The 23,399-nt window shown below is 40.5% G+C and overlaps 1 protein-coding gene across 7 annotated transcripts in view; it reads right to left on the bottom strand.

Moving 5' to 3' along the window:
* Positions 1 to 18,652: 18,652 nt before the first annotated feature.
* ELMO1 (engulfment and cell motility 1) overlaps positions 18,653 to 23,399 on the bottom strand; it is a 276,466-nt gene continuing 271,719 nt past the window's right edge. For all 7 annotated transcript variants that reach the window (XM_018562953.1, XM_018562949.1, XM_018562950.1 and 4 more), the window contains one exon: positions 18,653 to 19,476. In XM_018562953.1, the coding sequence (XP_018418455.1) occupies positions 19,276 to 19,476 (201 nt within the window). In that variant the 3' untranslated portion in view covers positions 18,653 to 19,275. The remainder of the gene's footprint in view (positions 19,477 to 23,399) is intronic.

Raw genomic sequence — 23,399 nt, 5'->3', positions numbered from 1 at the left:
TACTTGCAAAAATAACATAAAGACAGCGCCCTCAGCTGGTGTAATAACCTTTATTAGAAATGGTATCAAACACAATGCATAAAGCTACTCACATATTCCATGCGGAACACAGCGTAATATACTCCAATCCTAGACCCCTAGGTTCCACAACACTGACCGTCCAAATGGAGTGATGACCACCAGAGGTCAATGCAGAAGAAAAGCAGCTAATGCATTTCAGGAGTGATCCCCCACCCTTCCTCAGAGCTAGTGTACCTTTCAGCCGTAGCACGTTTATGTAAGGAAATGTTAATTACATTAATGCTGAGAGTCTGTCTCAACAGGGACCAAATGACACTCCCATTCTCACATTCTTGACACTCATATTTTTTAGTACTGTGTCCTCCTTTAGAATATTCCAATGTTTCTTAAGGACTTTTGAAATGGAAAATGCATGGCAATTGTACTGCATGTTGAGTGGGGTCTAATAGAGGATTATCAGGTGGCTAATCTTATTGCTTTTTTCTTTCCACTCCAATAATATGTTTCAATGACACATTGCGTATAAGAACTTGGGTCAGATAATCCACATCTATTTTGCACATATGCCTGAGTCTGCAGAATTGTCCGTCAGGGTGGGTTCTGATCCGCCTAGAGTGGTGCTCGCTGGTGGCGTGGAGATAGTTATTACCCACGGTTGGTTAAAAGCATGCTTTGGACAGAATAGTTCCACTGTCATCAAAGCTAAGTTCTAAGTCCCGGAATACAAGGCTTCTCTCATCTAGAACATATGTGATCTGAATATCAAACTGAGGTAATTACCACAATACTTGATAATTTGAAAAGGGTATCCCTATCCCCATCCCAGATGACTAAAATGTCATCTTTGTAACAGGCGTAAAGGACCAGATTGGCCCCAAAGAGATTATTGTGCCAAATAAACCACTCTTAGCAATACCCCATGAAGAGGTTAGCGTAACTAGGTGTGAATCTAACACCCATAGCAGTTCCTTTGAGTTGAATATAAAAGTCTTCCATGAAGAAAAATAGTATCTCTACACAAGAGAGACTGGTGTCCATATTACTATCTTCGGCTATTGGGATAAGAGATGAGTTATCTTTTTTCGTCTTTACAAGATGATGCCTATGTAATGTAATTTTCTGGATATATTTATGCAAATCTATAAATAAATCATATTGACTAGGGAGGCTTGTAGGGGCAAAATTAAGCCCTGAAAGTCTAATCTCATACAGAGTGAACTGGGAAAGTTTAAAGATTGTAATGGAACTTTTCACCAACTCCTGCTTTAACAGTCTGTTTTTATTTAATTTTTTGCTGAACCTTCTTACCTCCTGTACACCCTCTACTTCATCTGGATCTCGTTTTTTGGGCGGGTTTTTGGTGTGCCCCCCGGGCTCTTGAGTAGAGCTAAAAAAAAGGTTGGTCTCTATGATGGACTTGATACTTTTAGGAGGCAAGGATTTAGGCTTGGCACCACTAAGGTTCCGGGCTTATTCCTTTTCTAGTTTTTCTACTGCCATGGACCAAGAAATATTACGTACAGCATCATGTGAGCTATGCTCAATCTGTTATTGCTATGTACATTTTCCTTAATTGTACAATTGGACATACTTTCCTTGGAGGACTGCTCCTGCATATCAATATTACCCGAATTGTCAAGAGTATGTACAAGGGCTGAAGAGGGGTAAATATCTGTCTAACCTGGCTGGAAGGAATTAGAACCAAATTCCTAAGATTGGGGATTCACAATGGTGCACATAGAGCTGGAGTTTGGATTGTTTTTAATTCAATGCTAGTTACCTGAGCAATCAGTCACCATGTCTCACTCAGCTCTGTCACATGAAGATGGTGAAATATGTTTAGCCCTGTGCAAGTAATGTATTCTTTGTAGAAAGTCAATATTTGTGTAACAATTTTATGGGACCACAATAGCAAACTGTAGCAGCCGGGGACTGCAGAGGAGGTAAGAGCAGGCATCTTATTGTACATGCTGCTCAGGGTGTCTGTTACTTTGTCAAGCTAAAGGTTTTCTTTAAAACAAAACGTGCACAGTTTTAATTTATAAGACTAGAGACGATACAATGTTTATATACACATTTGTATAGATTATACATTCATTATCTAAAAATTAAAGTATTTTTTTGCATTACAAACAATATTGGTTCTATTATTCATACATTGTACTCCTTAAAGTTGGCATTTCACATTATAAAGCACTGATGTGACAGATTGTGACCGATGACTATAGCCTCTCCTTGCAATAACCTTCTTTAGGTTTCTGAAGCAAAATTTCACAAATCATCATAAGCAGGTACAAGATTTCCAGAGGCTGGTAATGCCACTGCCACAGACAGACATTTAGCTAAATCTAATTTAAGCTAGAACTTGTCCAGATGGTGGATGGTCACATGTGACTCTCCAGGGTACCTTGGCAACATTGGATTCCAAATTTCTTCTCTGCTGTTGCTTCCTACTGCATCTTTCTTGTTAGTTTGAACAGTATTGTGCACATAACAGCAGGTTTCTCTTTAATAAAAAAGCTTGAAATGCTATTTCAAAACAATTTATGCAGCATAGTAAGAGTATTGCCTAAACAGAAAGTACATTTGCAGGTAAAATGCCTTAGTTGTAAAGAAGAAGAAACTGAAGCAAAGCAGGTATGGTACCCAGTTAGCCAGGAACAACTACATAGGTAAAAACAGCAAACATGTATTTGTTCAATAGTTAACTATGAAAATTTACTTTTTGGAGTACCACGCTCAGGGGCGGACTGACAACATATGGGGCCCCCGGGCAATAGGAGATTATGGGGACCCTTTGTGCTCCACCCATATACAAGCCCCATCCATCCATGAGCGCCACCCACATATACATTTTTGTGTTACAGAAATTATTTCTCCACACTATTTTTAAAATAGCGGGCCTATTCACTTAAAGATGAATTGCCAGAGAATATCTCAAATCTAGAACAATATAGGCGATTTGGAAAATCAGAAATGGCAGAATATTTTTGCTTTGGCTTTTTTGACCTAAATTCTTCAAATCTGCCAATTATCCTGGGTAAATTTCAGGAGAATTAGTAGGAGAATTAACAGGCGAACTGAATAGTCTAGGACCGGAGCGTAGATTTGGGTGCACACCACATGAACGGTATGCAAACATCCGTCCGTCTGTCCCCCCACACTCCAGTGTTTCAGTAAGGTCCCCAAGTGATCAGTCTGCCCATGACCAGTGGCAATGCACAGCAGACCAGATGCAATGCACAGCAAACTTCAGACCAGAACCAATGCACTACAGACTTCAGACCAGAACCAACGCATGGCAGATCTCAAACCAGCACCAATGCACGGCAGATCTCAGACCAGAACCAATACACGGTAGACCTCAGACCAGCATCAATGCCGATGTAAATAATCCAGCGCTCAGTAGCAAAGAACACAGAGCTCAGTAATAAATAAGCCAAGGCGAGTGAGTGGGTGGCAGGCCAGTGGGGGTTGGGGTAAGGTAGAGTTGGGTTTTTACCCTTAACTTCTAAATTTACAGCTGTTGGATACCCTGCAGTATGTAACTACCACATGTTAGCAATAGCAGTGTTGAAGAAAACCATCGACATAATAATATTAAGGCACCTTTCAATGGGATGCTGAGGTCCTGCATAGCAATGCGGGATGTGCCATGGGGGGGTGGCAGAAGCATCGATAATTTTGCATACTACTGGGCTCCTGTGTTTCTGGGGCTCTTGGCACTTACAGAAATTAGAGGTTAATTTCTACAAGTCACCTATTATAACAAAGGAACCATAGTACCTACCGCCCCACCATCTCCTGGCACTTCTCACCAGATCAGGACATGCTAAACAGTCCAAAACCAGGGACCTGGAACAAGGGAGGCAGAGCAAATCATTGAGCAGTTTGAGACAACCGCCCAGCCGCCACTGCTATACCAAGAGAGGCACCTGTGGTAAAGCGGCAATGGCAGCGTCTGGGGGGCGGGAAAAACCTTGGTTGGGCTCCCCTGCCCCTCCCCACCCCTGCTATTGCCCGCCACTTGTCAATACCTTTTTTTGTGTCATGTGACAGTTTTCCTAAAACAAGACAGACTAACGATTTTTTGGACAGTGTGTCATAGACTTACCCGGCGCGTCCCTTTGCTCCAGCGACGCGCCGTCTCGGCGATGGCGTCACGCCAGCTCCGCCCACGGGGTGCGGCCCCACCGCTAAAATCTCAGCTGTTTCATCACTCGGCGTCGGAACCGGAACCACCTCAGCCTGAAATCTGTCTCAGACCACTACAGTCTGGAGACAGCCTAAGCCAGAAATACAGCCATTGATCCAGGGCTGGGATCCTGCTTGCTGCTGACAGCCTGAACCCTTGGTCCATTGCTCCCCTGCACCTAGAGCCGACAACTAAGCGCAAGTACCCCTGGGTCTGATTCAGACATACCGCAGCCGCTGCTGCTTGGTATCTGCATTGCTTATATTACTGCCTTATTGTCGCTGCCAGTCATAATATCTGAAATGTCATTACCTGTGCATAAGGAACTGTACATATACGATTGCAATAGCTAAAACTCAATAGTGCATAACTAATGCTGTAGTGACCTGTCTAACTTCCACCTGTTGATATTTATTACATCACCTGCAGCTCTTCATACCTGTGTGTCTGTAGGATTTAAGGGGAACTCCGCACTACTACTAAACCTGCACACTGTGACGGTTCGGTCTGTTGTATCTATATACATTCAAACTAGTTAGTCTAAATTATACAGCAACCTGTTAGAGTCCTCTTGAGATTAATTACTCCCTAAACTCCCACTACTCCTATAGAGGCGAGTTGCTAGAAGCCCAGTTCAGGTGGCATATGATGCGTACGGTCTCCCCATCGCACTGAGTGTACTGGGGAACCACCCACTGAGCCACCTTCTCCTAGCCAAAACTTATTGTAAGTTCTGCAGCTGAGATCCAGCATATACCGCATACCTGACACAGTGGTGGAGAGCCAGGGCCCTGTCGCAGTTGCAACCGCTGCGGCCTTGGTAGTTCTGCCACTGACTCCAAGCTGTACAATGACTACAAATCTCAGCAATGCATTATACATATATAATATAAAGCAGAATACCACCAGCTATAGAGGACTACAAATCCCAGCAATACAATATACAGCAATGCCGAATACCATCAGCTAGCGAGGACTACAAATTACAGCAATGCAGAATAATATGAAGCTACATACACACATAGGGCTGTGCGGGGTCTCAGGAGGATGTGCGGTGTCTCACCAGAGCTGTGTAGTGTTTGACCGAGGCTGCGTGGTGTCTCAGGAGGCTGTGCATTGTCTGATCAGGGCTTTGTGCGGTCTCACCAGAGCTGTGTGTGGTCTCACCAGGGCTGTGTGGGGTCTCAGGAGGATGTGCATGGTCTCAGGAGGATGTGTGTGGTCTCACCAGAGCTGTGTGCGGTCTCACCAGGGCTGTGTGTGGTCTCACCAGGGCTGTGTGGGGTCTCAGGAGGATGTGCGTGGTCTCAAGAGGATGTGTGTGATGTCACCAGAGCTGTATGCAGTCTCACCAGTCCTGAGGGATCAGCAGTGTTGTGCGCGATCTCACCAGAGGTGTGCGTGGTCTCACCAGAGCTGTGTGTGGTCTCCCCAGATCTGCGTGCGGTCTCACCAGTCCTGAGGGGTCTCAGCAGGGCTCTACGTGATCTCAGCAGGGTTGTGCGCGATCTCACCAGGGCTGTGCAGGGTCTTACCAGGGCTGTGCACAATCTCACCAGTCCTGAGGGGTGTCAGCAGGGCTCTACGTGATCTCACCAGGGCTGTGCAGGGTCTCACCAGGGCTGTGCGCGATCTCACCAGGGCTGTGCGCAATCTCACCAGGGCTGTGCGCAGTCTCGGCAGGGCTGTGCGCGGTCTCGGCAGGGCTGTGTGCGGTTTCACCAGGGCTGTGCGCGGTCTCACCAGGGCTGTTTGCAGTCTTAGCAATGATGTGCAAGCGGGTGCGAGTGGTGTGAAGGATGAAAAGGAGGATATACCGGACTGGCCCTGTAAACAGAGAGGTGCCATGAGGTTGCAGCAAGTGAGGGACCTAAGGGAAGCTGAATGTATTAATAAATTAAATAATAAAAAAAAGTTAAATGTCAGTATTGGTGCTTAGTATTGGGGCATTTTCACAAATACGCATACTCGTGAAAATGCCCAGTATTGGCACCAATACCAATACTGGTATTGGTGCATCCCTAAAAAGAAGAGACCATGTGTAATATGCAGAAAAACAAAACAAAACATAAAATACCCACATGTACTTAACTATGAACATACCTATGTTTCAGACATGTTTAATGAATGGGGGGAGGAGGGGAGAGGAAGCTGCCTGCGCTGTCAGTTTTCAGAGGTGTCCCCTGTTCTCTTGGGCTTTACATCAACGTGGGAGGAGAAGTGCAGTGAGAGGCTCTGTCTGTCTCCAAAGCAGGGAGCCTGTCATGTTTTTTTAGCTTGGCCGGCCTGCCCACCCGCGTCATTAGTTGCTAGGCAGAGGTCAAGTGAATGCAAGTCCCGATCTACGATCTCTGCTCTCCGCAAGAAACAGCAGGGGGGGACGGGGTAGAGACAAGGAAACCAGGACAAAGATGAGGGGGATGGGAGAGGGAAAGAAAGGAGAGACTAGGCATCCTGCATCTCCAGGTAGTAAGCAAGCCCACTGTCGGGCCCCCTTATGACCACGGGCACTCGGGCAGCGCGTGAACGCCCGAATGGTCAGTCCGCCCCTGACCATGCTCTTTTGTCAATTGTATTATCAGATAAAAGTTAAAGAGGCTAAATAGCACTAGGACAACTTTTACATAGGTCTAATTAAATCAAGAAACATTAGCACTACTAGTTTTAAAAAGGAGCAAATTAGTTTGCCAGATTTGAGAGTCAATATAAATTGGTCACACTTTTTCCTGATATTTTTGCGACTTTTAAGGTGCAATTATAGTCAACTTACTTAAAGAAATGGTTATTTTATTCAAAACATTCACATCTTGATACAACGAACATATATGCATTTCATCCCTCATTCCACCATTGCCTCACCCCTCACATGGTTAATAATGTCACAATATTTAATTTGCATGTCTCAATATTAACAGGGGATGCCAGACGGAGTCAAAATCATTTTGTGAACACATTCACCTCTTTAGGGACAACGTAGGTCTCTATAGTATGCAATGATATCTATAATACAGCATGTGAACCATTAACAACCACAATATATCATGGTGCATTCATATTTTATATAGTTTTTTGTGCATAATGAACTTCTAACTAACATGAATGCCCTCACCAAATGTCCTAATTAATTAAAACCAAAATGAATGTCTTCTATACTGATATAATTATAAGGTAAGATAGTAGTAATAATAATAATAATAATAATAATAATTGTAAAGTAGGGTATACACAGTTTTAATTTTGAACTAGCAAAATCAATTGCGACCTCAGTGACCCAAAAATTAGACGGAGCATGTTAGGGATTTTTCTCAATCAAAGAAAATTCTAACAGTTAATTTGGTTATCATTTGGAAAACTCAATTTTTTCCAAAATCAAATGTTAAATAAAAATGAAAATCAAACTAAATCACTCGCCAAATCTCTGAATGCATCATCGAACACTCTGAGGGGATTTTTCGTACAAACGTTTGTGTCCAAATGTACCCGTGTATACCCTACTTTACCTGGATCTCAGATTGTATAACTCAATATTCAAGGATAAGAGAGGGATAGGAAACAGAGCCATCTTTACAGCAGTTAAAGGACTATAATAATAGCAATGATGATCCAAAGGGTATGTGAATAGCAAATCCTATGTAGATGATCTTTATATTAACTCCTCAATACTTATTGGGCCTGCTTGCTTGAGACAGAGATTTACAAACTATGGGCAGTTAATTTGTTTGTTTGGCCTAAGAGTTCCAACGATGTTCATAGAGAAAAATCTGGTGGACTATTCCCATGCTGCCTTCTTCCCTTCCAAACCCCCTATACTTTTTCTCCATGTGCACAAGCTAAACAAGATGTCAGCAGACAAAGCCCCCAACATTCAAAAAATTGTCTTCAAAATGATAAGTTATCAACCTACAACAAATATAGAGATTTTTCTCTACCATTTTCTGCATACCTGTTCCAAGTCTGTGATGTATTTAGAAGGATTGAACCCAGGCAGTTAGCATTTCCACAATGAGGCTAACAATGGCAGCCTCCATTCCTCACTTGCGACCTATGTACTTTAAGTGTTAAAGTGTTTCTGTCACCACCTACTTCTGCAAGGCATGTGATAACTGAGTCTGCAGGGTTTATTTTGTAAACAAAGAAATATGATCACTATGATTGGCTTTCATGGTAATCACATGATAATGAATCAATCAGTGTGATACCTGATCTTTTGTGTAAGACCAATGCAGTCTTGAAAGTCCATATTGCTGAGGTCTCCTAGTTCCATAATGAAACACAGATTAATATTCCCTTAGCACAGGGCATCATACTAAAAATGTTAATCTACAGATTGCTGGCAGAAGTGGTTAATAGCGTGTGCATATGTGACAATTGTGTCACAGAGCATTATTGAGGAAGCACAGCAGAAGCTGTTCCTTTCAGACTATCTCTTTAATTAGATGTGTCCCTGTGTAAGCAGTAAATACAGGGAGGAAGGAATGAGTTATTCCTTTGACATATTAAACTATGTGTGTAACTTAAGCTTTTGAACTGTAAAAACAACAGTTTTTATCAGCAAAAATAAAAAGGAGCTTTGAGTTCCATGTGTTGGCTGGAAATAGATAAATATGTAGTATTCAGTATAAATATTTAATATAGTATTTTGCATTTTCTTTAGTCCTGAACGTAATAAATACAAAACAATACTATATATAATGTACCCTTTAAGAAAGCAAACTACAAAGGAGAAAAACAGAGAACAAATATCTCAGTAAAAAAAACAGCCATATATTTAGAAAAGGGAAATAGAACAAAAGACATGTGAGAAAGAATACTAATTAATTTGTTTAAAAAGGTTGAACATATCAGATAGTGCATGTGAGTTCCTCTGACTTTTAACAATTGCACTGTTGGTATGAACTTCCTTCCTCCTGAGCCCCGAAGAGGTGTGCACCAATATAAATGACTGGCATTAGAAAGTTATTGAACTGCGGCTACCCAGAGAAAATACCACATTAGAATTCAGTCCATGGCATGTTTTATATCTCTGGTGAATCAGAGATGAAAGAAAACCCCTGTGGTTAGTGTCAGATAAAGGTGCAGTCCTACAGAAAATGGAATCAAATGAACAGCGATTAAATGTTTAATGGATTAGAACGTGATGATTGACAGCATCAGAATAGAAATATTTTTATATATTACTGAAATATTTTCAGCTATGATATACAATATAAGAAAACCAAATGCACCTTTTTATTTTTATAGGTAAACAACAATATTCACATTTTAACACGGTAAAACAAATTCTTATTACATTTTCTTTTCACATTTCTCTTTTTAAATCTCCTTCCTGCACACACTAGCTTGTAATTCCCGTCCTTTGGAGAAAAACTGACAGTGTTCTTATATTATCTTGATTTGTTTGTATATTTTCCACTCTAAGCCAAAGGCAGTGTTATTAGGTTTATGTAACTTCCATTTTATAATTAGCTACAAATGTACACCATTTGTGTCATGTGTGATTTGTAAATGTGGTTTTCTTTCTACAATCCAAAAATGTATTTGTAAAGAGACGGCGGGCTCATGCAAACTATATACAGCCTATTTTCCTTAGGGTTTACAGGCAAGATCTGAAGCCATTGATAGAGCTGAGAAAAGGTAGGCATAGAACCAGAAATTTCAGGGCCCCAGTGCAAGAAACCATCCCGGGGCCCGGGCAGCACCCCGCTCCTCGGGCCCTGCACCATCCCCCACCGAAGTATCTCTGCATTACAACCTGAACTAACCCAATCAGTCTACAGAGGTCAGTGATGAGTGTACGGTGGTACAGTGTACAGTGGGCAGTGATCAGTGTATGGGGGCAGTGATTAGTGTATAGGGGGACAGTGATCAGTGTACAGAGGGAAATAATCAGTGTACAGAGGGCAGTGATCAGTGTACAGGGGCAGTGATCAGTGTGCCCATCTCTGATAGTGGACAGTAGTGGTGCAGGAAGTCCGGTCCAGACTCACACAGATGGCAGCACTGCTTCAGGAAAGTGCCATGAGTCCCCAGATGTGTGGCCCCTGGCTCGGCATTGCCCAATGTGTTCAGCTCTCTGCTCTCTCTCTCCCTGGGGACAGCAGTCTCCCTGTACCGACAGCAGCCACCAGCATAGAGAGCCTCAGCCAATTGCAGCAGAGCAAGGGCAGGACTCCTAGCGGGGATAGCGAGTGAGGGGCTTGCTGGGAGCTGTATAGCAATGGCTTGCTGGGAGCTGTATTCCCAGAAGCAAAGTCTGAGCCCCTGTGGTTAGTGGGGTCTGGGCCTCTTCACTGTTTCTGGGTCCCCTTTAAGTGGCATAACACCGGGGCCTGATTGCACACGCGACTGCTGCGACCCTGGTAGTTCCAGTGCATAGAATAGTTCGGCATTGCGGTCATCGGAAGCCCGCCCCTCAGGAGGCGTGGCTTGCGATCATCGCAAGTACGATCTGCCTATGCAACATAGGCAGATCGTACGTTTTTTTAAGTACCTTACAACCATCGCAAGACAGAAGTCTTGCGATGGTTGTAAGGTGTGTGCCCAGCCTAAGGCTAACTAGCATGTGTACTACTTTGATCCATCATATTCACATGATTTTCTTTTCCTGGCAACTGTCAGCATAAGAGTTTGGTTTCTGCAAAAGAAAAAAAATCACTGCTCTCTTTACAGATGGCAATGTCCTCCACCCCACTGTTCTCCACTCCACTAGGAGCAAATATGTCTATGTCAAAATATGTCTAGAAGTCAATTTGTTTTAAATGACATCGGTAACACTTTCAGGACAAAAATATAGCTTGGAAAAAGCAATATATTGAAAAAAACTAAAAGCTCCTGTATGACAGTCTAAACAAGTATCAAATCCAGGTACTACATGATGCACAAGCCTTATAAAGTAAACAAAAAACTTCCTTTATCTTCGCTGACTGAGCCAAATCCTCTTGAGAACTATTGTCACGATTTGGGAACTGGAGCACGAGGAATAGTAAACTCCGGGTCTTGCAGAGCAGTATATATGACTGAATTAGGAAGGTGCAGGTCTCTGAGGGCTTGTTCACACCGAAAGCATGTGCGTTCCAGAGCGGTAGCTGCTGGAACACACCGCAATCGCTGTGAAACTTCACCCTGCGTTTTGGGGCGGGAGGGGGCGTGGCGGTGCATTGTATTCAATGGCACCGCTTCCACGCCTCCCCGGCCGCAGTGCGATCGAACCCTGGCAAAACTTTGCCAGCGTTCCGTTTAACAGCAAACGCAAAAAATAGGGCAAGCCAAACAAAACAAGCTTGTTGCCAGCTGTGTGATATGGGATATATCCATAAGCTTGAACTTGATGCTGGCAATGCTGCAGTGGCTGTACTTGCAGCAGCAGACTGTTAATGAGCATTTGTGCGAGTATGGTATGAGGACAGGCTCTGGGGTTCTTTTCATGTCAGTGGCTCCTAATTCAGGCTAGGAATTAGGCCATGAAGGGAAGAGACCATTACTGGATGGCTACTGTTTTGGATCCCTGATACAAGGCGAAAATGGCAGATCTCATGCTGATGCACCATTTCCAGCTGCCTCCTCTGCTGACGGCTTATTGCCTTTAGCAGTTCCTGCCACCGCTGCTGACCTTCCACCAATTTCAGCTCCTGCCACCATTACCAGCTCCTTTCTCCACTGCTGGCCTACCGCCATCACCATTTTCTACTACCACCTCTGGGCTGCTACCATGCCCATCGTCTGCCACCATTACCAGGTTCTGTCACCTCTGCTGGCCTAACACCATTACCATCTCCAGCCACCTATACCAGCTCCTTCCACCACTGATGGCCTAACACCACTATCATCTACTGCCTCCGCTGCTGGCCTGCCACCATAACCAGCCCCTGCCACCTCTGCTGGTCTACCACCATTACCAATGCCTGCAGCCTCCCCTCCTTTTTACTGGTTCTCTGACACTGCAAATGTACCATACATATTTTTTTCATAGCTGGGACTCAGTTCCAAAATGTTTAATTTTATTTTCTATGGGGTCAATTCTGTGTTGTGCCTCAAACTTTGAGGCCTATTCCACTGCTCTGACAATCAAAAATATTTGTGGCTGTTTTCTCTAATATGGTACAAGGATAAAAACAGTCTTGTCTCTGGAATGTGTGATTGTGATATTGCAGTGTTTTTCTAAACTGTGTTTTGGAATTCAATTAAACGTTTCAGACAATACAGTATGGTACTGTGAAAAAAAGAAGCTATATTTTTTTTGTAACAAGAAATTCCAATTGGTTATGAATCTGTTGTTCATTATTAGACCAAGCTAAATGTAACATTTAAAAAAAACAGTTGCACATGCAAAATATGTTATGCCAGATTACAGTGTCGATGATGCTGTCCACAAAACGTGTACTGTTCTGTGACACCACATACAGTTTAAAGACATCTCCTCCAGCATGTGATAGAAGGAATAGTGTTTTTCCATGTCGCCCTCCAGGTCATAAAAGGGAGGTTTTCTGCCCGTGCGTGCCCGCTAGGGGGCGCGCGCGAGCAGAAAAAAATTGCCCCCCGCAACCCGCAGATGCTGCAGTGCCGTCCGTCCATTTTTTTACTACGGGCGGACGGCAAGAGGTTAAAAAACAAAACAAAACACAAGAGCGCCCCATCTAAGTGTACAGTCCATGAACCCATCACACTCCTGACTGCTTTTTCCATGTAGAATAGGTGGGTGCAGTGGATGGCAACCGTTTTTATGCGCAAATAAAAAATATGGACACCGGCACTCCAGATGCAGTACAAATGCGTCTATTTGATGACGAAAATGCAGCATATCACACCTGATGCAACGTTTCGAGATCTCACAGGATCCCCTTCCTCAGGCAGGGCATCAAAAACGTTGCATCAAGTGTGATATGCTGCATTTTCGTCATTAAATTGATGCATTTGTACTGCATCTGGAGTGCCAGTGTCCATATTTCTATCTCCATCTAAGTGTAGACACGTTTAATCTTGAAATAGTAAAAAGTAATTTACTCAAGAAAGTAGATAAGTTCGAGTGTATAGAAAACTGCTGAGAGGAGTTTTATATACGCTCGAACTTATCTACTTTTGTGAGTAAATTACTTTTGACTATTTCAAGATTAAATGTGTCTACACTTAGATGGGGCACTCTTGTGTTTTGTTTTTTTGAATGATCTATTCTAACCACTAGAAGTTGCCTGTAGAGTCCTATATAATACTGCTTAACTGAAAGAGCTAAAGAGGTAAGACATCTTTGTTTTATCATTATTAGGTATTCTGTGTGGATGGGAACACATAACGCACATATAGAGGGGGTTTCTCAAATCTGGCTGCAAGAGTGGAAATACCCTTTAAAGTTCAGTTTTCTGACTTCATGATGGGTTCGACAAATGCCTTAATCCAGGCTGATTCGCTCACCCATAGTTATATGAACCAATAAATAAACACAGGATGAATATTGAAGGGAAATGTGATGATCATAGTGTTCTGAGACATTTTAAACAGTTTCTTGAAGGAAGTGCCCTAGGGCTAAAGGTTTTTAGCATTCAGGCAATTTCCCAGGAAATTATAGCTATAAAAAATAGTTTGATCAAGAAACTTTTTGGATCTTTCATTTGGGTGCATGGTCACCAAAGGGATTAGGTGAAGCAGTTCATATAGGTACTGCGATTTTATGCGGGTCTTTTTATTAAACAATTTTTCATATCATGCACGCATAAAACATTTTGTTTAAAACGTGTGCTTTATGGATGAACTTCAGCACCCAGTTGTTCTATAGCCCCCAATAACATACCTGCTGTAGAGTACTTTCTATATGACATCATTGTATATGGCCCAACATGTTCAAAATTACATTGAATCTGCGGGGAATCTCTCGAAATGCTGCTTTAGATAAACTCAGCTGTCATTTCAAGTGGGACTACTGCCTGATCCTAAACATGGGAGAGATATGATACAATCACCTAGTCCACCTGATGTTCAGACCTTACGTTTTTACTCTGGTCTTACTTCAAATGTATTCCTAATTATGTCAGAGACTGCCCAGCACAGCTTTGCAACAGTTAGGAAGCTCAATGTAAGCAGTCCAGCACTAGCAATATTTGATCCTTCTCTACCTACTATTGTTACTACAGATGCTGCAGATTATGGCCATGGTGTGGTTCTTTCATGGTGCAATGCAAACCAGGTAGAGAAAACTGTTGTTTTTCTTCTATGAGGGTTCTGGATGCAAAAGTGAAAGTATTCTATTCTGTAGAAAAAGAAGCCATAGCACATATTTGGGCAAAAGAAAAATGGACAATATACCTGTGGGGTTAAAAAGTTTACCTTGCAGACCAAACGTATTTCTTTAACTACGCTACTTACAACAAAGGGAAAAGGGCGAGAGCGGGAATGTGTATAGCTAGATGTTCAGCAAGATTACAAAGTTCTAACCATACAATATCATACAAATCGAGTTTGGAATATGTTTTTGCAGTGTCATTATTTTCATGGCCACCCTTACCCGCAGCTCTTGTTGCACAGGATGAGGATGTTGAAGTTGTTGTATTTTCCCATATACAGGTATAATATAAAACTCGAATAATTAGAATATCGTGCAAAAGTAATTGCAGTACTTGCTGCAAAAGGGGCCCAAACCAAGTACTGAGTACATATGCATGCTTGTACTTTTCAGAGGTCCGATATTGTTCTATGTACAATCCTTGTTTTATTGATTGCATGTAATAATCTACTTTTTTGAGGTTGTGGATTTGGGGTTCTTGGGGTTTTCATGAGCTGTACGTTATAATCATCACAATTATGACAAATCACGGCTTGAACTATCTTGCTTTGCATGTAATGAGTCTATCTCATATATTAGTTTCACCTTTTAAGTTGCATTAGTGAAATAAATGAACTTTGCACGATATTCTAATTATTCGAGTTTCACCTGTAGATGCAGCTACAGCATGTGAGTTCAAACAAGCTTGTCCGGCATGCCCAGTACAAGTACAACTATAGGCCATTCTACAAAGCAAATTACTAAACTCAGAAAATACACTGAGCTATTTTAAGACCTTACTACAGGATTAGATACACATTTTCTTTAGTTGGTGGTTATATGTTTCATCTAAGTTTGAATTCTTCCTGCAAGAGAGAAATCTTGTACATAGGATATCCTCAATTTTTTACCCACAATCAAAAGGAGAGATTGAGAGAAGCCTTACAGAAGCTCTCCAAACTGCAAATCTTACATCTTGGAAAGTTTGTACAGAGCACCTAGACATGCAGCTACAGGAGCAACGCTAGCTGAACTACTACATGACAGATAAATGCACACTAAACTACATTTGCAGACATACAACTGCAACATGTGTCCAGTGCCTCAAGGCTGTTAAAAAACCGACAAGATAAAAGTAAGGCATGTACTGATCTGAAATAATGTGCCAGAAGTACATTTTCAGACAGCAGCTCTAGTTAGAAAAAAAAAAAAACTGGCTTCTTGAAACAAGGGCATTCCAAATTTTCCAATCCACTTTGAGTGATGTCATTAGGACCCTACACCTATGAACTGCCTGGTGATATGGAATGCCAGTTGTCTTGCGTCAGTTAGGCAGGACTTGAAGAAGGGCATTTTTCGATTCTTACTGATAAAAACCTGTGTGGACCAAGGAATATGTGGTGTAATTCAAATGGATGGTATTGTTTTGTGATATAATTCTGCACATACTGTATTTGGCGCTGTAATCACAGCGCCACCTGTCTCAGCTGTCACTTACTGAAGTTTCTGTCACATAAACTATGACAGAAACGGCCTGCGTATGGAGCGCAAAATACGGTAGTTGTTTGTATTTATTAAGATTGAGGAAAAAATATTTTTTTGTCCTAAGAGTAGTGTGCAAACCCCTGGCCTGTAGATGTCACTGTTTACAGTTGTTACATGTATAATGCTTTCTATTTAATACACAACTTAGTTTCTATTCCTGTTATGGTATACTCATGAATGCCTGTAACAAACACTGTCATTATTTTGCCTCCCAGACTACTTGACACAACAAAATATCAGTTGGTTCATACATGTCAAGCAACATACTACTGTAAACAACACAGCAAACAATTCATGTAGTTCAATATAACATTCAGTATAATGCATAGAGACTGTAGAGCTGTAATTTATCTGGATGACTATGGCTTATGCAAAAGTTGAAGGCCGAAAAATGTTTCGTTTTTTTTGGATGAATCGAATTAAGGAAGTCTTTGCTAGAGTGAGGATGTGTTTTTATTGCTGTGTGCGTCCCTGTTAGGGCACTAAAATTTTTAATTTCAGTGACCGTTGTTACCCGGAGATAAAGTAATGGGAAATCCAAAATTCTACAGTTCCCATAGGAACAGGATGTGAGGGGGAATCTTCAAATGGGGACACCGCTTCTGGTGACAAGAGCTTTACTCTTATCTCCTGTTGTGTTCCTGGGCCAGAAAGTGAAGTGACAGGATGAAACAGAGCAAAATGGAAAAAACCTTTCACACTTTTTACCATTACTTACTTCATCCATAACCAAGCAAGTTTTGGCTTTACATGCATTTAAAACCAATTAGTACTGTTTATAGTAGACAGAGCTTACATAAATACATTCCCATTGTCTCATAAAACTACCATTTTAGCATTGTACAGGAACATAAATTGTGGTGTGTTACGCCACAATTATTTTTATTCTCACTCAAAATTATCACAGTCCTTGTACTCTATGTCTTTCCTGTCTCTCAAACATGATAGACTTTCACAGCTAAGCTTCATTATAATTGCCAAGATATCAGTCCTCATCAGTCAATGACTGAAGTTAGCCATGTGTCTATTACACCCAAGTCGACTAAACCACACACTTATCCTATGAGTTTCAGGTCACTACTAAAATCTATTATCTGTCTTAATGACCAAGGAAACATGTGGGTCCCGAGGTTACACAGGTTGAGAACCACTGATCTGGATTATGAATGATGTATGTGCAGTGCTGCTATTACATTGGTAAGGAACATCTGTACATATCTCAATTTAAGAGGTCTGTGAACAAGAATAGGTATATGCAAGGAACTATCTGAGGCCTTTATCACTTTTGGGGGGTAAAGGAGTGAACAGATGTCACCAAGTGGACATCAAAACATTGACATTGTAGTGATATGAGGGTACAGCATCACAATGGTTTAGATAAAAAAATAGCACTGTTATGGTATTTATGTATCATAACCTTGGTATGACCCCACCTTTAATGATCCACCTCAATGGATGGATAACTTGTGTGACCTACCCTTTATTTTTATTGTATAGGTTGAACTGTGCATCAAAAATTTTTCATGTATAAAACCTGTTGCGCTACTGTGGCATGTGCAGCACTTTCTTCTGTAACCACACAGTGCATGATCATAAATAATGAAAAACCTGTAAGGTTTCACACTTTACTTTTGTTAACGGAAATATACAGATCATGTTGCGTTATATATCAGACTCAAAATGGTTCCATTTTCACACATCATTGCTGCAAAAATATTTTCCGATACAATCTTTAGTATGACAAAAGGAGCACACAACAAGAACAGAAGAAAAGCACATACGGTTTATTATGAATATTTACAACTTTTCCACATCACTGGATGAAATGTTCAGCATATATTAAATAAATAGAAAATCTATAAGGTAGACAATGAAATGCGGCGACGTATAAATTGCTATTTTAAGAACCAACATGATTTTACTAAATTGTCTGTAAAATAGCTGGTTGCTCTATACCCTAAAGATGGAATACTCATATATCAGTAAAAGATCAAACCACGTGTCCTGTGTGGTATCTGGGCAAAGAAATGTGGTGTGATGATTATATAACAAAAACCATGTGGTAGACTGATGTTTTATAGCAAATTATCATATGCATTATGTATTAATTGGCCATATGCAACAGATCTACCTGCTTCATAAACCATCCAAGTTCACAAAACTGTCACAAAACCACACATTCTGCTTATATTTATATCTGAGGTCCATTTTATCCTTGCCAAGCCCACCATTTTTGTGATATGTTGTGTTAGGGATATCACAGTGATTACCAGTACAGAATCTTTATAGTTTTGGTTGTTGCTTGATATTCAGGAACCTGGAATGATCACCAGTAACTTCTCCTAACTTTTTCTAAACAGATATTTTAAAAAAAATTAACCTTTACCCTTCTTGACCCTGGCAATGTAGACTTTGCCTGCCTGAAGCATAGGTGCAAAGGTGTTCTTATAGGATAGGGTTAAGGTCAAGGAGTATTTTTATAAGTAAATCACAGACTTGGTAACATCACTCCAACTACAGGATGTTTATGGCACTGCCACTGAAACATCCTATGAATGTAGCATTCTTCAGTAAAACTTCCATCACTGTGGTAGTTATCCAAGGCTGTTCCTACATTTATTGAATAAATACAAGTTTCCTTTCTTTCATCTGGTCTCCTTTAAGTAGTATGTGCTGTGAAAGAAAGCATCCTAGTGTATATGTGTGCATTTACAATGGTATACACATCAACAGCACTTTTCCTTATTCTGAATTCCCAAAATACAAGTGCAAGAAAGGTTTTCTTAGTTCAATGACTGTAGTATTTTATGCTAAACCTACAATTTGACTGGATCTAAAGGACGTTAAAACTATTTCTAGTATAGAAGCAAGAGAAAAAGCAGAGGATAAGAAATTCAAAGCCTTGTAGCAGTCATCAGTAGCCTTCTTTAGTGCCTCAATGAGAAGCAGCATTGACCATACAAGTCTATTCATCTCCTTCATCCAAAAAATAAAGCTAAGAGCACCAGTTGGTGGAAAATTCCTTGTTTATATGTCATTTAAAGCATCAGGAATATGGACATCTAGTTCCTGGTGCTTTGGGGGGCAAATGCCCATTGTAACTTACAACCCAGTAAACTTCTATGATATGCCTGGAACGGCAGCCAAATACTGAACGTCTGAAATGAAAGGGGTGGGGGAAGATAAGCAGAAATAAAACAACATTTCTCTTTTTAGTCTCCAGTTTTAGTAATTCCAGTTGAAGGATGCGTGCTTGTTGATGTTCTTAGTTGCAGTCGTAAACAAAATCGTAGTTACTAGGCTCCTTTGGAATTGGGGGAGGTGCATCAGGAATTTGTATGTTTTCCAGGTCTAGAAGGCGCAGTTTTATTTCCATGCTAAGCAATGTGTCCATGTCAGTTCTTGTTTGATCACTGATCATTTCCTTTCCAAGTAAGGCATTAAGTCCATCTGTCCATATGCAATACTGTGCAGAAAGAAAAACACAAGTATGAGTTGAAATAATAATGATTTACACATCGTTCAAAAGAGGATGACAGATCTTGTGTACTTTGGCTGGCTTCATTTGAGAGACAAAGTGTTAGTTGACTTAAAAGTAAAATGTTAATTATTGATGGAGCCTGGTAGACCAATTCAGCTCCCAACCTCTTATCTAGAGTAAGGGAATAGCTTGGCCTTTTTTATGTACTGGGGACATTAGAAGATCAAAGTGATGTCAAACTCCTAATCCTCCTGGTTCCTTATCAGTGACTCAAAGTATGGAAAGCCTAGAGATCACCATGGCTGCCATGCAGTTTGCATTTTCAGAAAGAGAGGTCAGCAATAGCAGCCTACATATCATCTTACTATGGGTTCTCATTAAAGCAGAACTGCAAGTTTGGTTATAAAATTAAAATCTCCCCCCTCTCTGTGCAATATGCAAAATATAACGCTTTTTTTTTCTAAGTGGCATGTAATAGAGAGGAATAATAGAGCTGGCCATACATTGGTAGATTTTCTTATGAACATTCAAATGAAGAATCCCACTCACATGCTTACTACAGTATCGTACCCTCTATTGCCCAATTCTGATCCGTCTCACAAACCATTCATGTCGATCACCTGAGTTCAAGTTCTTACAAGTGTAAATTGTTACCCATACATCAAATATTCTGGAATTTGAACTGTAACTGTCAATTTACACACTTTTGGTATAAAATGGCTTAGATCCCTGACATGAGATTATATAGCTTTGTAATTTCGTTATGTTTTTAATGCATTGTATAATTTTTCAAGTACTATGTTGACTCCTTTTATTAGGAGTCTTATTTTAATCTATGTCTTACACTTCTGTATTGCCATAAAAATTGCAATAAAAATGTACTTGCTTAAAAAAAAGAATCCCATCAGAACATTCGATAATGCCATCAATTACTTTTTGTTTGATAAGTTATTTGATTTTAACATTCAATTTTGGAATGAATTGAGTTTAATACATCAAACACATTAAAATATATACCCCAAATAGCCATGCTGACCTATTTCTACTTGAATATTTAACCAGGAAAATGTTTATTTCACGTATTTAGCTGAGAAGGAGATTTATAGGAGATAATTCGGTGCGGAGAACCCTGAGGAGGTACGTTATGGAAGATGCTTGAATGAGAGGTCATGCACTGAAGCTGGAGATTGGTGTAGTCACATGGGACTGAGGAAAATCACTTTATTGAAAGCTTAGTGAGTAAGTGAAATAACCCTTTGGCACAGAGGCAGAAGCAGAAAAATGTGATATATCAGCCTTTACAAATGTTCATAACCCAGTTATAGTGTTATTTTACTCATTTTTTTTAAAGAAAGAACAGATTATTGGGTACAATTATATTTCATAGAAAATCATATAAGAAGCAAAGATTAAATAAGCATAGAGAAAGTCCATAGTATATCAGTGCACAAATATAACAGCGTATCATTCACAGGTATGGAAACATGAGAGAAGGCAGACATCCTAAGAAGATGTGCTAAATATACATTTGTATAAGGGAATGACTTTCCACTTTTGCAGCCAGTTTGGGATAACACCTATTTTATATTTGTTACATGTTCTCATTGACATAGCAAAACTTTTTTTATTAAAAAATTATGCTTACAAATAACTTTTCTTAGATTACTAGTTCTCTCTGAACTAAATTTTCCTCTGGAATGCAAGGGGGTGGGGAAGTTAATTAACCCTGCCTGTACTGTGCTGACAGATCTCATTATCAGTTGTAAAGTAGATTTGATCACTGTCTGCCCTAACAAACTGTTAATGAGGGGAAGCCCAGAGTGCCCCTAGTCTTTCTATGCGGACATACAGAGTTTCCTGCCACTGTGAAATTGTAGAGGGAATCCAAATCCTTCTTAGCAGAGACATCTAAAAGGCTAACAAATAGTTTTCTTATGTTAGGTTTGTGGTGTGCATCAAAACACGTAACCAAACATATAGTGGGGGTTTTCTCAAATATCACTGCAAAAGTGGAAATACAGCATGTGGACTTTTCAAATCTTTCAAGATATATAACTCTAAAGAAAGCTTCAGCAGCCTTACACGTCCACCACTCCATTTTCCAGTCCACACTAAGCAATAATCACATCACAGGTGCAGGGAAAACATTCACACCTCCAAGGTATAATTCTTCTTATAAACAAGCTGCACATGGATCTTCATAAGTTAAAGCAACTTTTATTGATATATCAAATATATACTGTGAAACAAAACTCCAATGTGTATAACACCTCTCATGCGTTTCACCCCGATCTGGCTTAATCATAGAGGCCTCTATGATTAAACTAGATCAATGAAACGCGTGAGAGGTGTTATACACATGGGAGTATATATTCATTATATCAATAAAAGTTGCTTTCACTCATGAAGATCCATAGATATGCGGCTTGTTAGTAAGAAGAATCTAAAGAGAGCTTGATGAAAATAAACAATATGAGGTAATGTTTTAAAACTATTCTTCTATGTGTAAGTGAAAAAAAAGGTGAGCGAGCATTGGCAACCTGAGTCTGAAAGTGTGTTAATTGCATAAACAATCAGGTGGAAAAAAGCTTAAATGACTGCTTAGCTGCACTAGATTACATTTTTGGGGGAGGGTTTAAACCTGCTTTAGTATAATACAGAGTCTTGTAGCTGTCCTCAAAGAAAGACTCAAAAATACTCAGAGCTTCCTCTCATTAACATTCAATGACTTTAACCCTTTGTTGGGACAAATCGTGCTAAAATCTAATTTAATACTGATAATGAGATCAGCAGTGCACACAGTCCACCACTCCATTTCCCAGGCCACACTAAGCAATAATCACATCACAGGTGCAGGGAAAACATTCACGCCTCCCCCTCCAAGGTATAATTCTTTTTATAAACAAGTCTATTAGGCTAAAGACTAACTTAAGCCCCTCTACCTCCTTGCAATCGAGAAAAAAAAATCGTTCCGGAAAGAGAAGGTAATAGGTGAACAGCAATTTTAAATGCCATTTTAATTTTATGCCATTTATAGATTTTATATTTAGACTATGTGGATGAGAACATGTCCCAAATATGAAACAGGTGTCATCCCAATTTGGCTGCAAAATGGAAACACACTTGACATATCAACATAATAATGTGTCTATTGTTTTCAGTCAAGTCATATTAGACCTAAAAATCACTGAAAGTGCAGTAAAGGACAGGCATTGCGCAGCACTTGTTTGTGACTAGACAGAGCTAGGCAACTAGCACTTTCTAAAGGTGTCCAGCAATGGCAATCCCCATAATGCTCTCGTGAGAAATGTACCAAATGTACCCAGAGAGCGTTGGTGTCTAGATGCCCAGGTCATTATAATAATTTAACAATAACAATTCAAAATATTGTAGGAGCCCAATTGCAATTGGTTATTTTTAAGGCAGTAGTATTCGAACTATGGGTCACAATTCAAGCAATCAATTTATGGATGCACATATGAAATAAAATGTTAATTCTGCTGGGAAATGACAATTTTTGAGGCCCCAGAGCAACAAAGAAGTTTTTGTGCCCCTTGAAAAGTGAAGTACTATTTCCTGAAGCCCCTACATAAAAAAGTTGAATTTCTAAGTAGCACTCTACTCAATCGAAATGTGAACATGGTCTCTTTTTGCTCCTGGACGTACCTATCCTCGGATCAAAGTAAGCACATTTAAAGTTCATACCTTCAACCTACTAATATACCTTTCTTAGGGTTGGTTGTGCCTTATCAAAATGCCAGCTTCTACAGTAAATTGAGCACTGGAGCAATGGAAATATGTTGCGAGCCTCCCCTATGCTGGATTACATTTTTGTTAAACATTCAGAGTACCCAGGTTCCTCCATCTTTGCATCTGTGTGCCAGAACCCCACAATTGGACAGTTATAT

This window comes from Nanorana parkeri, unplaced genomic scaffold (genome assembly GCF_000935625.1).
Source record: "Nanorana parkeri isolate BGI_ZX_2015 unplaced genomic scaffold, ASM93562v1 scaffold616, whole genome shotgun sequence".
NCBI classification, from domain to species: domain Eukaryota; kingdom Metazoa; phylum Chordata; class Amphibia; order Anura; family Dicroglossidae; genus Nanorana; species Nanorana parkeri.
This window is presented reverse-complemented; position numbering and strand designations above follow the sequence as displayed.